The sequence below is a fragment of the Scaptodrosophila lebanonensis genome, unplaced genomic scaffold (assembly GCF_003285725.1).
Source record: "Scaptodrosophila lebanonensis strain 11010-0011.00,11010-0021.00 unplaced genomic scaffold, SlebRS2 tig00001410-arrow-pilon, whole genome shotgun sequence".
Lineage (NCBI taxonomy): Eukaryota > Metazoa > Arthropoda > Insecta > Diptera > Drosophilidae > Scaptodrosophila > Scaptodrosophila lebanonensis.
The window spans coordinates 6906920-6924086 of NW_022060738.1; the positions used below are offsets into that span (position 1 = coordinate 6906920).

The following is a 17167-nucleotide window of genomic DNA, read 5'->3' on the forward strand; positions in this document are numbered from 1 at the left end:
ATTAATGCAAGTTAAAGGCAAGTGCGCGCCCACCCCAGATGAGAAAAACAGATTGATTTCTTTTTCATATAACGTTACAGATTCTTTATTTAGTTCTTCACTTTTCTTTTTTGTATTTTTCTTCTTTTTATAATAATTTCGTTTAATATAATTGCAGTTGTTCTTCTTGTGGTGTTTTTGTGTGTGTGTATGTATGCATGTATAGTATGTATGTATGTTTGTGTGAGTTAGTGTCTAATTTGCCTTAACATAACATTTTCCACTGGTTAATTCTTTGTTTTTGTTTTGTTTCGTTTTATTTTTGGTTTCCTTCATGATCATAATTTTAATTCTTTGCATGAAGTCGTATTAATTGAGACTGCAAAGAGATTTTCGGCATTCGCTGCTTCGTTACTGTTACCGTTACCGTTACCTAATTAAATTTCTTTAGTTGCTTGCAGTTTACTTTTTAATAATATTTATTAATAGTTTTAATACTAGTTTTTATTTTGTTGTTGTTTTTTGCTTTTGTTTTTGCAGTATATTGAAGTGATTTTACATAATAATATACTTATATGCAAATTGCATAAAAACTGCATTCGAATTGGTTTAATTTTCTCGAATTTATTTTTCGAATTGTCCATTCCGTTTGCAGTTATGATTTATGCTTTAATAGGGCTTGGATTTTGCTTGCAATTTATATTCGGTTTTTCTCTTTTTGTAAAAAAATGCATACATAATAAATAGTTATCAAATAGTATGTTGCTTGAATGTTGTTGAAATATTTGTCTGTCTGCTAGTCAGTCTGTCTGTCTGCTTATGTCTGTGTATATATGTGTATGTGTGTGTGCTTATATGTGTAAATGTATTTCACTTCATATATGTATGAGTCCGTGCATATATATGTATATACTATATACTGTATGTTTGCCTCTAACTTACATTAAAAAATATATAACAAATGTGTGTGTAAATGAGTATACAATTCTAATGTTTTTCCATCTCTGCTTTTTGCGCTCGGGTTTTTATAAATATAAAATGTTATTTGTAACTATGTATTTTATTAATATATGCAGCTGTTTGTCTGTTTGTATTTGTGTTTCTGTTTGTGTTTGTGTTTTTGTGTGTTGTTGATTTTTCCGTTGTCGTATGTTAAGACTAGTGTGGTGTTTATTAAGTTATAGATTTGCATAAATGCATTTGTTTTAGTTATCGAATGCAAAAACAACTGATAATTATGGGAAAATATGCCACAAGCAGGCGAAAAGCACTTTAGTGATGCTAACATTCATTCTATATCTTTAGCTTCGTGGCGTAGTGTGTTTTTTGTTGTCTTTGAAATGAAATAGTTAATTGGCAGTGTTTGCAAATTGCTGTACTTTTCCGAAATCAGCTACGGTACGTGCGAAAAGAGTAGTGTGCGTGTGCATCGAGAAAGGGAAAAGCGTAAGCACAGTTTCGAAAATTGTGGCCAAAAAGTAATAGAATAACCAATCAATATTGTTAGTTATTGTTCCTGTTGCTGCATTTCTGGCAGTGTGTGTGCGTGTGTGTAACTTTCTATTGATTTTAGAATATGCTTGTTGTTTTAATAAGTATTTATTTTATGTGCTTTAAAATTTCTAAGAATTTAAACAAGTACAGCAAATGTTATTGCTAATAGTTGTATGTATGTATATTTGTTTTCGCTGTATGGTTTAACAATTACGTTAAAATCTTTGCACTTTTCAATAGTCAACTTTAGGTTGCAGTTTCCTTTCTTATCAATTTTATGTTATCTTTTTAATATTTTGTTAGGGCAGGACTGACCAAAAGTTCTAAAGCAACAAATTGCCTACGAGTCTGGAAATCATATGCATGTATGTATAATACAAAAAACCACTGAAAGTAATAATGTAAATGGATATCTGTATAAGTATATATATTTGTATATGTTTAGGCAATGGAAAACCCTATGATTTCTATTTACTTACAATTCATTCGTCGGTCTATATGTATATATAGTATTTGTGGATGACTTGATGAACTTCGATAAAAAATTACCTTCAATTATCGTTTTATTGTAGAGCAGCATACAACTCGACCTTATTTATATAACTATTGCGTATGTGTGTGTGTGTGGGTGTTAGTGTGTATTTGTGTGTGTGTGTGTGTGGGTGCGGTTTTATGCAACAAATTAACAATAAAACTGTTGGCTATTATTTTAAATTGCACTCATAACTGTGGCTAAACTAATGGCTATGTGTTGGCCGCCCCTAAAAGTTGCAAGCCCCATTCGATTTACATAACACTGAAAAAATAAAGTTGGTAAACAAATTTGTTCATGTTCTGTCGCGTGGAAAAAGTTGTTTAAATGCAGTTGGCTGGTGTGTTTGTATTTCACGTTTATTTGTTTTTCATATGAGATGTGTTCTTGTGTTTGCCATATTTTAGTATTTTTCGTTTAATTTCTAGTTTAAATGACTTAATAAGACATTGGGTTTTTGCTACCAATTTAATATGCTTTAATTACTTGCTGTTTGTTCTTTTTCGTTTTGGTTTTACGTGCTAAAACTAATAATATATACAATGTAAAATACGTTTCATTTCATTTTTTATTTATATATATATATATATATTTTTCCCCATTTAAGGTAATCCTTCATTATCATATCAATTGCGCTAAGTTCATCTAAAGGTAATTTCATTTTCCTTTTACTTAATGCAGTGTATATGCAAGTTAGCTAGTTTCGCCTTAGCGTTTTGTGTAAGAATTAGCTTGATGTTTATTTTAGAATATATTTTAGGAGTATTCTGTTGTTGTTGCTGTTGTCAAAGAAACTGCTGTTGTTGCTGCTGCTGCTGCTGGTGGTGGTAGCACTTGCGTTTTAAAATTCTTCTTGGAGTGTCGTTAAAGTTAATGATACACAACTGACGCACTCGAGCGCCTACATCATCGGCTTTAAAACTTTAATTTTATATATTTGTGTTTGTTTTTCGTGTATATACTTTTATGATGGAACGAAAACAGTCTTTGGGTATTCATTTTTATAAAGTTTAATTATGATTAATCTTTAATGTTAAAAAGTTTGTATAAAAACTAATAAATGAAAATAAAGTTATGCTCATAAAGTTTGCGAATTTTTTATGACCTACATGCTAGATGACTTGTTTGCTTCATCATTTTATTTTCATTCGAAATTAAAGACGACAAATAACGAAGAAATATAAATCCGAACTTAAAATAATAATTACAGTTTTCGCAAACTTAAAATAATATGCACAAAAATATATATATTGTATATCATTCGCATCTCATACATAAGTAACTCATACATATAACTAATACGTATAAATGGAAAATTATGATTTTTTAACTCATGCACGCACCTAAACTAAACTTTGGTATGCTTTCTCTCTTTCGCTCTTTCGCGCTCTCTCTCTCTTTCTCTATCTCGCCTATGCTAAAGCTTCACGCTCCGAAAAAATGCTCCAAAAATGAACGCAGGACTTGCGTTCCATTATAAATTAATTATCATAGGTTGTTAAATATAAATGCTGATGAAGTTTTTTTACAAATGTCATTTTCGTGTCATAATATGTGTTTGATTTTAGTTTTTCGTTTCATCGTTTCATAATCTCGCTAACTTAAGGGTTTGCCAACGCTTCCCGCTTCTTTGGTTGCGCCTTTTTGTGTATACAGGTTGCAGGACCAACTCTGTATGTCTTGTGTGGATGTTCTTCCTTTGTTTTGTTGTTTTTGTTTTGTTTGTATTGTGGAGTTTAAATGCAACATTATGGCTACTTAACTGATTTGTTTTCGTTTTTTGCCGCCAAACGTTTTTGGTTTAGTTTCCGCCTTCTCTTAACTTACAATTCTAGTTCGGTATTATGATTAGGCGCCTCAGGTCCATACATATTGGCCAGCTTGTCAAAGCGTGGCCCCCACTGGCCGAGGTAGTCGTACTCTTGTTGCTCATCATCTGTGCCTGTAATGACAGAAGCCCAATTTATTTCAAAATGCTTCCCATCATACGAGTATTCAATTCAATGGAGCACAATGAGAAAAAACACAAAAAAACACACCATGCTCGTTATTATTTATCTTATCTACTTTACACCCAATATTCTGCGGTTTTTGAGCGTTGTTGCCCTGTAAATGTCAAAGAGAAGTGTATGAGTATAAGAAGAATTTGTGTGTGTTTTGGTGCTTGTATCGGTGTGTCAGTGGCTCTAGATTGTAGCCTACTTTTTGGGGCAACTCAGCTGAGAGCAACTATATAGTACATACTACATAAGTATATATGTATACTATTCTATAAGTAAAAGGCGTGTTGAAATTGTCCGCATATTGGGTGCAACAACTAGTTATCTCATCGGCATAACTACATCTGGGAATTGTAAGAGTGCAGTGTTAACGTACCTGAAGCCAAGGAGCTTAGTGAACCGGCAGTACTGCCACCACCCTCGTACGCATAGTTGCGCAAATCATCGAAGGGCGGAGCATTTGGATCTCCATCGGCACGCTTTTTATGCTCCTCAATGAACATGCCAACATTCGGCTCTTGCCCAGGCATTAGCGTCATTACGGGGTCTGCAATCACAGCGAGAAACGGTCGACATAAAAGAGGTTAGCAAATGATAAAAATAAAAAGTGTTGGGGTGAAGAAAAAGTTTCCTTTCCAACTGTACTTACACATAATGGGCATTTTCATGGGTTGTAGTTCCGGTGGCATGGGACCACCGATTGGTATCTGCAGGGGCGTTATATCAAATGCGGTCATGTCGTCTTCGCCGCCACCCTCATCGTCATAGTTGATAATATTCTCGCGCACATCATCATCGGGTCCAGGATACTTTATATGCGCTTCGCGTCTTCGATTGTAGACCACAAAGACCAGTACGAGTACTACGGGAGGGTGCAAGCAATAACATATTATTAGTTGAGATAATTATCTCAATGACAATCTCACTTCGTAGCCATATATGCAACAACAATAATTAGCATAAGTAAGGGCATTTACAACACTCTAGACATGCACATTCATTCTACAGTAATCTAGTGCTTCAAATGAACAGATTTGTGGATGGCTGATATCATTAAAACAATTTTGATCACACATAGAGTAATATTTATACATGGCAATGATGCAATAATCTTCATAGTTTTCTGCATACCTCTACTATATATACTACAAGTATATTAGGGTTGAATTATTTTTTTCAGAATTAATTCTTTCCATATTGCAACTGAAACTGCATAAATGTCGGTGCAATTCCAGCTGAGCGTCAGCTCTTGCTGGTGTATTTTTAATATTTTTTCTACCTATGAACAAATTTTGTAGCGAAAAACGCAGCTTTCGCAAAATTCACAAATTCTTAATTAAATTCTTTCCGAAAAGAGAGTAGAAACAAAAAAAGTCCATAAGCAATATGTAGAGAAATGTGAGTGTGTGTGTGTGTGTGTGCTTTTATGAAAAAGTAAACAAACAAATATAGCGCACATTGCCCCACTTTTCGGGCCCCATTTGCGATGCTTGCAATGCTGTGCATTTGTTGCTATAACTGTTAATAAAATGGCAGTCAGCTACGACGCCATTTGCCTCGGCAAATAAGCAAACGGCATGCTTCGCAGTCGCAGTCGTAGTCGTAGTGGCAATGGTTGTGGCACCAACTGTGGAAGCCACTGTGGCAGCCAGGCAGGCAAATCGAGAACTTTGTTGGCTTTTCGGTCCTTATCTGCTCGCCAAGTTGTTGTTGTTGCTACACTTACTACTCTCTAATTTTGTGCACGCGTATTTCAGCGGAAGATATTGTCAGATACTATAGCATAAATATATGTTTCTATATACAAATATATATATAAGTATATGTCTGTGTGTCAGGGCAGCACATTGCATCTCCTGGCAGCATCTGTTGCACAGGAAAGTTTTTTGTTTGCTGTGCTCCACTTCGCGTTTCTCTCCATTTTCTCTTTTCCCTCTGGGAAGTCAGAAAGCGTAGAAATTGTCACCGCAAGCTGCTCGGCAAGTAAATTGCCGGAGCGAAAAAAAACTTTGTTGGACAGCCGGCGACATTAAAATGGACAGCTCTGTGATGCCGCGTAATTGCAATTATTTGGTTACTCAAATAAGTACGCGTTTCTTTAATTTACTTTTCGTCTGTCGCTATAAGGACTCGAAGCCTTATGACCACCCATCAATAGCAGTCATTCAATGATTTTAATTTATGGCCAAACTTTTGTGTGTGTCCGGAAATGACTTTTGCGTTCGTTTCCGGCATACAGACATACAATACTCGTACAATTGCATTGATATCATAATTGCTTGCCTTAATTATTGTATTAATATTTAAATGAGATATTTTAAAGATGACTGCCTTTCAGGGCAGCTGTTCTGGCTATTAAGTTCAGTTTATACGGCTAATTGCAAAAAACACATTTCAGCGAAAACCATTCGAGAAATTATTTCGCATGTACTTCTACGAGTATGTGCTTGCATTAATATTTATTCTTTCGTGGGACTATCAGCTTAATAATCATTGTGTAAAAGTTCGAAGAGCACTTATTTTTAAATTGTGAGCGCTTGTTTGAAAATTTTAAATTACATCGTTCGTTTAAGGTTTTTCTTGAAATTTAATTTAATTTAATATTCAATTTGGGTATTTCTATTCATTTATATACAACTTTTTAAATGATGGGAAATGATTTTCTGCAGATTATAGCGAATATGACTGCAAAACAGATGTGAACACAAGACCATGAACATAAGAAGTGGGTCGCAATATTTTAACTATTTAAATTATTTGTAAAAAGGATATTATTTCATTCCAGTTTTAAAATAGTTAAGGGCAAAAAATTTCCCCGAATTTGTGGCAAATTATAATAATATCATTCTAAAGCTTTGACTTTTCAAAATTCTAGTTCAAAATATATTATTATTATTATTATTTAAATTGTGTCTTGAATTATGGAAACCTGTTAAAAACAATCCCCTACTTTTTCAAAATATCGCTTAAGCTTAAAATAGCGTTATCTCACATTTCGTTTTATGTTGTTCGAAACTCACCAAAAATTTGTGTTTTTCTGAGATTTGCGTTAGTTAAGAACTTGTTATCTGTAGTTTCATGCGGAATACTTACATCACAAAGCTCGACAATTTATATACAACTACTAGAATAGTATTTTGTGCTTTGAAAACAACCTTCATTCTGCTACATAACTTACGCTCAGCCCAAGACTGGGCAATTATCACAGCTTCGCACCTGGAAGTCGAGTGTTTGGTATTGGTACTTACGTATGAGAGTGCTCAGGCAGAGGACAAGCGCGATGATAAAATCGCGGGACGGCGTCAACACACCGGAGGCCAATAGCTCCAGCTCGCAGTGCATGCCCGTAAAGCTCATGGGGCATTGACATTCGTATTTTTTCGGCGGATGATGATCGCGGCAGCGGCCGCCGTTGCGGCAAGGAAAGAGAAGGCACTCGTTGTCGTTGACACAAGTGCTGCCGGAGATTTTATAGCCGGCGGGGCAGCTGTGGAAGGAGCATGTGGAAAATGAAGGCAAGTAGAAGGCAGTAGTGGAATGCCGCCGACAAACCGTATCGATGTTGACAGCCAAAGTTTGCACACAAGTGGATGTGCGTAAGAAATCGTATGTGGGTGTGTGTGTGTGTATATATGAGAAAGTGTGTGTGTCACGGTCGTGGTGTCGTTATTGTTGTTGTTGTTTTGGGTGTGTTGAAAAGAAAAAACAAAAAAGCGATTATTTAAAATTTGTTTTTCATCATGCGAGTCTGTCAGTCTGTGGGTGGGCGGGTGTTGTTGGTATGCTTGTATGTACGTGTATGCGTCGTTCTACGAGAATGCATCTCAGGCAATGGTTGGTAAACTTTATGCATATTGTAACGTTTGTTTTCCGTTCTCTTCTCTCCCTTCTTCCCTCCACTGCTCTCTCTCTCTCTCTCTGCAGCACCTTTGAATAGTTATGAAAATGGATTCCTGCTTTGTTTTCTCTACTTTCCTTACTTTACTTTAGTTTTATTGTGTTGGTGTTGGTGTTGGTGTTGGTGTGCACTGAAGAGTGTGAAAAACTGTCAAAAAGTCTTATAACCATTCGTTGGTTTAGCTCTCTGCTTGTTATTGTTGTACTTATTATATCGCACTTTGCGCGTTTTTATATTTTTAAGTTTTCTGTTTTTTGCGTCGATTTTCTGTTTTGCGCGTATAACAAACTTTTTGCATTTGCTTAGCTTACTTTTGGGGCGCCTCATCTTTCACTTTTGCCCCCCTTCGCCTTCCAGTAACACGCATCTTAAGTGCTGTTTTGTGCACTTTTGTTTTCACTCTACGTATTCGCCTTGTTTCCCTTGCACTTTTATTATTATCATTCAGCTGTTGCACTTGTTTCTGCATTATCTGTAGTTGTTCTTTGGGAGAGAATTGAATAAAGTTTTACGTGCACGGCTTCTTATTCGAATTTGGGAGAACTTGAATTCTTTTTGCTTTCAACACCCTATTAACTTGCTTTTGATTCGCTTTCAAAATAAGCAATTCCAAATAGGATATTTGGTGTGTTGATGTGTGTAATCAGGTTACAAATATTACTCTCAAGGCTTAATTTGAATGCAATAGCATATTTGTCTGAATTCACATAAGAGAGAAAGGGAAGACAAATCTTAAAGAACAACAATATCCAGAGAATGAAAGTTTGAAGAATCGAATTGTGAAATGACTGTTTCTTTTTCAAAAAATGAAAGGAATGTGCAACCCACAAGATAATACATATTTGTATATATTTGCACAATATGATTTATTGATTCTCAACTGCGTTCCTAACGAGTCGAGAAATGTTTTAAAATTATACTGATCAGTCAATTTCATATGTGAATGCTATTTGTATTTCCATTGCCCTTCGCACCCTTTCTGTATTTCATTCATTTGTTTTTACATTAACGTTTAAGGTACACTCTGAACAGTGTATTAGTTCCAATGACAAAAAAATACAAGAAAAAATGTACATCTCTACAAATATTTCGCTCATTTGCGCCAACCACTGTCCTGGAGCAAATGTCGCTTTCGAGCTGCGGTCGCTCCATTGAAAGTGCTTTTGCGAAAATGCAAATATAATGAGGAAAATGGCTTGCATTTTTCCAACAGGCAGAAAAAGTTGAGCAGTCCCTTTTTTGTACATTTCAAATTGTTAAGCTTAAATTGTGTAGCTCTGCGCAAATATGTTCAAAGCCACTTTGGCAAATGGGTTCGGACACATTTCAAATGCAGACATAAGACACTTTTGATATATGTATTGACACTTATTGGCAAACAGCGCAATTGACCAACGAGCCAGAAGGCCGACAAGCCAAGCCCAGATAACAAACTTAAGGAGTGAGTGGGAGAGAGGGAGAGAGAGAGAGAGAGAGAGAGAGAGAGAGAGAAGGAGGAGTGATAGCACAGCAGGAGCTCAAAAGTAAATGCCCCTCAAAAAGCAGCAAAAACTTTCACACTAAATCAGCGCCAGTCGAAAAGTTGCATAGTTTTTTCGTCCTGCCTTTGATTGCTCCCAAGTGCGTAGTTTAAACTGATCAGAAGTACTGCGAGTATAGTGTCCGATGCTTGATGTGTCTTGGACTGTGGAGGCGCTAGTGCTGGTACTAAGCCAGCTTTGCCATATTTTACGTCATTAACTTTTAGTTAAAGTTGAGTTGATGGCAAGGGCTGGAGCGGGGGCTGGGGTTAAATAATTTTTTTGCCCAGCTGCTGCGATTGAACAAATGTTCGTGGCAGCAGCAACTCGTACAAACATTTTTCACTCTTCTCCCCCCCTCACAGTTTGAACTGACATTTTTCTGGGTATTTACACAACCTCCTCCCTCTCCCTCTCCATCTCCCTCTTTCTCTCTCTGGTACACACATATACGCCCCAAACATTTAACATAAGCCACGGCAGAAGGAAGAAAAACTTAAAAAACTGCTCAAGTTGTATTTAATAGAAAATTTGTAGGACCAAGAAATGCAAACGTTGCGTCTTGTGGAAATCCTTGCAGCGCCGGTTAAGGGGCAAAGGATATGAAGCTCCTTAGTAGTGCTCAGTGTCTTGTTTGACTGGCTCTGTTTGTATGTGTGTGTGTGCGTGTGTGTTTTATTTCTGCCTGCCTTCTCTATTTTTTGCTGTTCGTGGCGCTCGTTTGGCGTTGTGGATTTAGTGCATCGTGATTTTTCGAGATTCCAAAGCTAAAAACTGCAATTTCTTCCTGTGGCTGCCTGCCACCCCTTGATAGGTCGGTGGTTGGCAGTACATACATATCTTTGACTGCACATTTGTTAACTTACCTGAAGGCATTTCAGGATTTGTTATTGCGTGCTTTTGAAATGTGTTTAAGATTCGTAGTGTGGTGTGCGTTAAAAAGTGCTTTTTGTCATTCCCCTCTTCTGGCTAGCAGTAAAAATTAATTAAAATCGTTTTTCAAAGTGCAAATTCGTAGCTCTTCTTAAAGATGGGGGCCTTCTGGCACTGGTTTAAAATATATGTATGTATATTCTTTATGCTTATGCTTATTTCTACAACTATTTATGCATTCCTCTACTTTGTACGTACCTTACTGCCGACGATCGCAATGCTGATGAATGACACACTACGATTTTTGTCATTTAATTAAAATGATTTCTCCAAATATTTACATACACACATACATAGTCGAACACTCTGAATTATGGTTATTACAGTGTCGGGCAGTAAACATAAAATGTGCCATAAACAAAGAGTAAACAGTTACATCGAATGATGGATACGAAATGAAATGAAATGCGGATGAAATGGCAAATGGCAAATGACTTTTTATGAAATCCATTTAAATGAGAGACACAGTGTGTGTGCGCTTTTTTATGGGAGTGTACAAGTATGTGACTGAGTGTGTGAGTGTGAGTGTGTTCATTAAAACCACGATTCAGTGAACTCTGTTTTTAAAAATTTAAATAGATAAAGGAATCCAGGCATGAATGAATGAATGATTGGACATGTGTTTGATTTACACACACACACACACACATATATATCCATATAATAAATATAGATATAATACATAGTGTGCGACTTGTTGGAAAAAGCATATAAAACGTTGGTGCATAAGTAATCACAAAAAAACAAAGAGGCAGTTGCTCACGATGACGTGGAATGAGATCAACAAATGATATACAAGTATACGAGAATATATACGCTATGGATGTATATATGAGTGTAGGTGGGTGAGCTACGAAAGAACTGAGACTGATATGGGTATAGATTCATGTAATCAAAGGACACACATACATACAAGTAGAAAGAAAAATAGACGAGTATATAAGTATTTAAAAATGGACTAGGCAGGCGCTAAAGCAGCTAAATGCTATAGTTGTTGTTATTGCATATATCTAGAGTTGTTGTTTTTGTTGTTGTTGCTGTTGTAGTTGGTATGCTCACTCAGTATAATCAGCAGACAGACTAAAATCGCCGCTAACGCGCCCATGCTCAGCTTTAGGGTCTGACCCTCCTGCACCAGCTCACAATTCTCGCCCCAGAAGCCGTCGGGGCAGATGCAACGGTAGCGTAGACGCGGTTCGAGATTTATGCAAGTGGCACCATTCAGGCAGGGTAAATCGAGGCACTCGTTGCGATCCATGCAGCCCTTGGCATCAGCCGACATGATGCGTCCCTCGCCGCAACTATTTAGTTGTAATTGTTTTTATATTTTTGTTTTTTTTTGTTTTTTGTTTTATTTTAGAATGGAATTTACGAGGGTATTGTATTCACAGATGGCACAAACATTGGATTTAATTAAATGATGAGTGTTGTATATATAGTAGGGGGGGATATGAGAGTATGAATATAGAAACGTTACATTTATTGATACAGAAAGTAAATGATGAGCAAAGCAGTCGATTAAAATGACCAATGAAGGGGAGGGGGCGGGCCAATGTAAGAGACTGTTGCGTAGGTCGACAGTGAGTCTGAGTTTAGTACAAAAGAAAATACGATCAACAAAAAGAGGCGAGGCGAGGCGAGGTGGGGCGGGTGCACAAGACCTTGACGTAACAGCAGTTTAACGGCACTTGGAGTCCGACGAAACGTGGCACAATAAAAAGCTAATACAATTGTAAGCCAAAAGAAATAAGTCGCCACGTATACATGTGACTCGTATGGTGTATGGTTGTGTCTGTGAAGGTCACAAATGAGCTCGTGTATATATGAGTTTGTACAACTGAACGATGCATCGCTTATAGTCGCATGTAAGTCTGTTATGCCATAGGCGCTTATGTGTGATGTGTGAGAGTGTGATGAAACAGAAACTTGAATAAGTAGACGAAAAACGAAAGACCATTAGAAGCTTGACATCAGTAGTTGCCGGAGCCTAAGCCTAAGCCGATTGATTTGTCACGCAATGTTTGGTATCCGGACCTAGAGCACGGGCAAGTCCAGCGCCTCCATGCACAGAGATTTAAGCCGAACCGTACCGAGCCGAGGCCGGACGCCACATCGTTTGAAGTGTTGATTGACGGACATATGTGTTGGTGTGCGTGTGCGTATGTGTGTGTGTGTGTGTATGTGTGGCATTGCATCGTGCTTCCTTTTCTGGCTGTACTTTTTTTGGGGGCCCTGCCTTTAATTGATTAATCCTATCAAATGTTGGTTGGTTTTGCTGATTGTTGGTTTTTGCTGCAGACGATTTTCCCTTTTGTGCACATGTTTTCCAATTTGTTTTCTGTTGCTGTTTCACTTCACGTCGTATATACTCAGTGTATATGTAGGAGAATATGTTTGATTCCAAATAGCCTTGCTTGTAAAGGTGGAAATCATAATGAACCAATCGAAAAATCAACGCACTTTTCATTCAGGTTAATACAAGTCGATCAGTCCGAGCAGTCAAATAAAGTTCTTTTTGAAATTTTTATCGTTTTTTGTGATGAGAAACGAAAGGTTATGCGTGGATGCAAACTGAATAAATAAAGTTGCAGAACTTACGTGCACTCGTATTCGTTCCACAGATCTACGCATTCAAACGGATCCGGACATATGACATTGGAGCAGGGTTTATTCGAAGGGCAGTTCTTCTCCAGATTACGTGCCATAGTGGCCTGGCCCCACTGTGTGCCATTCATGGCCGGTGGCAATGGCAAGTGCTTGCCCTCCAGACTGTAACGGCAAGAGACAAATTATGTTTATAGAAACGGAAAAGTAAATAGCACATTAATCATACGCACCGTATGTCATCCAAGCAGCTCTTTTGATAGTCCGCATACACTTCGAACGTGCGTACACCTGTGTACTCTGCCTTGCCGCCCGCATAAACACCCTCCTGCTTGTCCACCAGCAACCACTGGTGACCAACAAACTCGAAGGTTTCGTTGTAGCGACGGCCCTCTCCGCCGTCAAGCTCTAAGGTGGCCGCCGAACCATAGCGGTTAATGCGCACAACATGCCACTGACCGTCGTCAACGGCCACGGAATTGAGCCACAAATCTTTCTCCTCCGTGCGTAGTGAGTTCAGGTTGTAGCGGAAGTGTAGACGTGCGTCCTTGATCTCCAGAATGCCGTATTCTCGATTGTGCTGATCGCTCACGCGGAACAATTCGCCGTGCTGTTCACGCGTGCGGAACCGCAACTGCACCTGAGTGCTGAAACGATCAGGTTCGAAACTGAGCGCATATTTCACATAGCTTTGTGCCTTGAACGTTGTCGGAATGGTAGGGATGTTGCAAGCCGGACCCGTCCAGCCGGGTCTGCAGTGACAACGTGCCTCTGAGAGTGAGCCTACACAGTTGCCGTGCTCCCAACAACGAGCCGTGGCCTCTGTCTGGGCGCAGACTTCCTCCGTCTGGGGACAACCAGCGACACTGTTACGCGATAGTCCCGGATGGGCCAAATCGTATAGCTTGGAATTGTGCACCAGATTCCTTATGCAGCCATCGAAGCCCTTAGCTGTGGGCATGTAGTGCCACAGGTAGAGCGACTGGTCAAACTGCTCGCGATAGAGACCGCCCACCTGCAGAGGTGCGTTCACGTTCAGGTACTCATTAAAGGCTGGTATCTGACCACGCGCCTGGCACGACATGTCATCGAATTCGGGCGGCGTGCCATCCTCCATTTCGCTTATATCCGCGGACCTGCAGAAGTCCACAACCATGCGCACGGTCTCAGTGTTCCAGAATAGATCGATGCGATGCCATTCGCCATCGTCCAGTGTCTTCTTTGTTTTAACGCGCAACTCCAATGTGCCCGACCCGAAATCAATGAGCAGTCGCGGATAGCCTCGCTCCAGTTCCAAAGCTATAAAGTCCGATATTAGCATCTCATCACGTTCTGGGGGAACAATAGGTCCATTATAGATAATAAGGCCATCTGGTTTGCGCGTGATGAACTCCAGGCTGAGATGTGAATCGTCGCACATATCCAGGGGTGGATACCACGCCCATCCGTTACCGCGGAAACTACGCGTGGTTTGTTGACAACGCGGACCTGTGTAGCCCACGGGACAGGAACAATGTGGTCCGAATCGAGTGTCCACACAGCGACCGCCGTTGTGGCAGGGGGTAGTGCGGCAAGACTCCGGCTTCGAGAAGTTTCGAGCGCGGCATGTGCAGTCTGCCAATGTGTCGACCCGCACACCCACCAGCGCCGTTTTGTTGGCGTTGACCATATATGGCAGTGGACTTATCTCAAGGGAATTGGTGCAGCTTCCTTCGCACATTTGGTTCTCGTACAGACACTCATCGATGCCTACCATCGTTATGTTGATGCCCACATCCTTTTCGATTTCCTCTCGATGCATTAGCACAATGCCGTTAAGTCGTACCGGCTTGTAATATGGCGATCCATGGGCGGAGAAGCGAACATCCGTAAGCGGAGGATGCCGCCGTTTCAGCTGCACACTAAAGATGTCCACGTTTTCACGTTCGGTGTTAAGCAGATCGGCTAGCTTATCGCGGAAGCGATCCAGCTTGGAGCGACTAAGACTCTGGGTACGATAGTTCCAGACGCGAATAAAGTCCTCGTCGGAGATGCCCGATAGCCGCACAGAGCCCGAGTTGATGACCGCTTCGTGCGGAATCTCGCGCACTGTCACGGTGATATTAGCCGGCACATCGGTCTGTGTGTGCTTGCGATCGTACACCTTGAAACGTAGATGGTAACGACCCTCCCTGGTGCCCGTTCGCATGATTACCATGCCCGAGTCCTCGTCGAGCTTGAAGCGCGGATGCTCTTGCGCCTCCCAATAGAACTTCTTGTCGGGGAGATCCCAGTCGTCCAGATCGTAGACATAAACTCGTCCAATTTGTGTGTCCGGGGCCTGGCCCTGATAATTGTACACAAATATTTCTTTGGAGCCTGGCTGCATTTTGTTGTCGTTCACATCGCCAATGATAACAGTCAGTGTGCTGGTGCCGGTCATTGCGGGTGAGCCATGATCCTTGATCACAATGGGTATCATGTACTCCTTTTGCTGTTCGCGATCAAAGGAGCGCAGTGACGAAATCACAGCCATACCATCACCATTAGCACCCTCTGTGAATGTTTAAGTGGAGAGCAATGACAAAAAATGTGGTTTATTAGCTAGAAATTTAATCGTAGATCCTCAAAACTCTGCACTTAATTACGGGCCGAAATTATATTAAAGTGCCCCCACTACTTTTGAGCTTTTAAAAGCATTTCCTGGTTACCTACACTGTTCGGTCGACACTAAGCTCTGTTATTACAATCCGCTTCCGCTTGATTGCTCCAAACTTTGCCGGTTTGCTATTTGTCGTAATTACGCCTTTGAGCCAACAAGTGTGAAGTCTCACTGCACACCCACACACACACACACACATACAACAAATGGCAGTTGTAATCCAGTTGGTTACCACCCGACAACTGGCAAAGTCCACCGACCACTGATGCTATGCGGACTAGCAACGCATGCCTCTCCTCCTTCCACACACACACAGTCAAATGTATTTTTAAAGATACTCCATGGTGTGTTTTTAGGCAAATTGTATGCAAATACAAGCGAGCGTGGCCCAAGTGCTCACACAGTCCCACAATCCACAGTCCCGACTTTGTTCCATGACTAGAAGCTTGACGGTAGTGGTGGAAAGTCAAACCGCAGTTGCACACATCTACATCGGCCCCTCGCAGGGCGCAGCCAAATTGGATTGCCATCCAACAAGCTGTGCTGATGACGTTGCAACAAGGCACAGTGGAACAATTCGAAATGTGTTCTTGCATAAATTCAAGTTGTGGATAGTTGGGGATTTAATATAGCTACTTCTTGTGATAGTGCATGGATTTTAGTTTTTTGAATACAAGTAGATCTATTTCGATTTGATCATAATGATGTGCAGAAATGAATCCACGTTATATCAAAGTTTTAATATCGTGTCCAGTTTTTGGTCAACTTGCTTACTGTACCGCATTAACTTAGAATTCGTTGGAGCAGCCAATGCCCCTGAGGGTTTATACAAAGACGGACCTGGGCTTGAGGCAGACAAAAATGTAGTTGGCTTTTCTTGTGGGTGGCAGGCAGGGTCGCCAGTCTGGTTACCTGTCCAGGTAATTTAATTGAAAACTTGTGCATTTGCCATTTCATTTTAGCCCATACCCGAAGGAGCCGCAGGTACAAGCCGGGTAGTGTCCGTGTGTCTCTGACTTTTGGCTGGCACTGCTTATTTTATTTAAATTTTTACGTAGTGTGTATGCCGGAACGTGTGTGGGTGGGTGGGCGGTTGGGTGTGTAAGAGCGCGGTTTACGGTTTCGTTTTATGGCCTCTACTTTTCATGCTATTCATTTTGGTTTGGGGTAATTGCATTTTTATGCTTTTGTTAGCATTTCATGTGAATGTATACATGTATGTACGAGTCTAGCATATACTCGCACTGTGACAAGCCAAAGTTGGCTCCCCATATACATTCATACATACTTGTATGTATGTGTAATCATTTATGTATATGCACATACACACATGTCTGCACATAGTTTGTAAGGACATTTCAATAAAAGCAACAATAGCAAGAGCAGTAACAAATACGAAAAATGCGCCAACAAATGTTACGCTTGTGTATTGTTTAAACTTTGACCTAAATATGCGTTCAACTTTTCTATTGCAGCCCGAAACTTTTGCGAATGGTCAAAGCCATTGTGAGGTCATTGGAGGCACGTGCAGCAGTTTGCAAATAATTGGTAAGTGTATAGAATTTC

At 39.8% G+C, this 17167-nt stretch overlaps 1 protein-coding gene across 1 annotated transcript in view; it reads right to left on the bottom strand.

Moving 5' to 3' along the window:
- Positions 1-1883: 1883 nt before the first annotated feature.
- LOC115630547 (neural-cadherin) overlaps positions 1884-17167 on the bottom strand; it is a 154607-nt gene continuing 139323 nt past the window's right edge. Inside the window, exons 17-22 of the mRNA XM_030527156.1 lie at positions 13194-15495; positions 12955-13125; positions 11416-11657; positions 4655-4867; positions 4382-4552; positions 1884-3947 (exon numbers count right to left, since the gene is read on the bottom strand). Coding sequence (XP_030383016.1) covers positions 3829-3947; positions 4382-4552; positions 4655-4867; positions 11416-11657; positions 12955-13125; positions 13194-15495 — 3218 coding nt within the window. The 3' untranslated portion in view covers positions 1884-3828. The remainder of the gene's footprint in view (positions 3948-4381; positions 4553-4654; positions 4868-11415; positions 11658-12954; positions 13126-13193; positions 15496-17167) is intronic.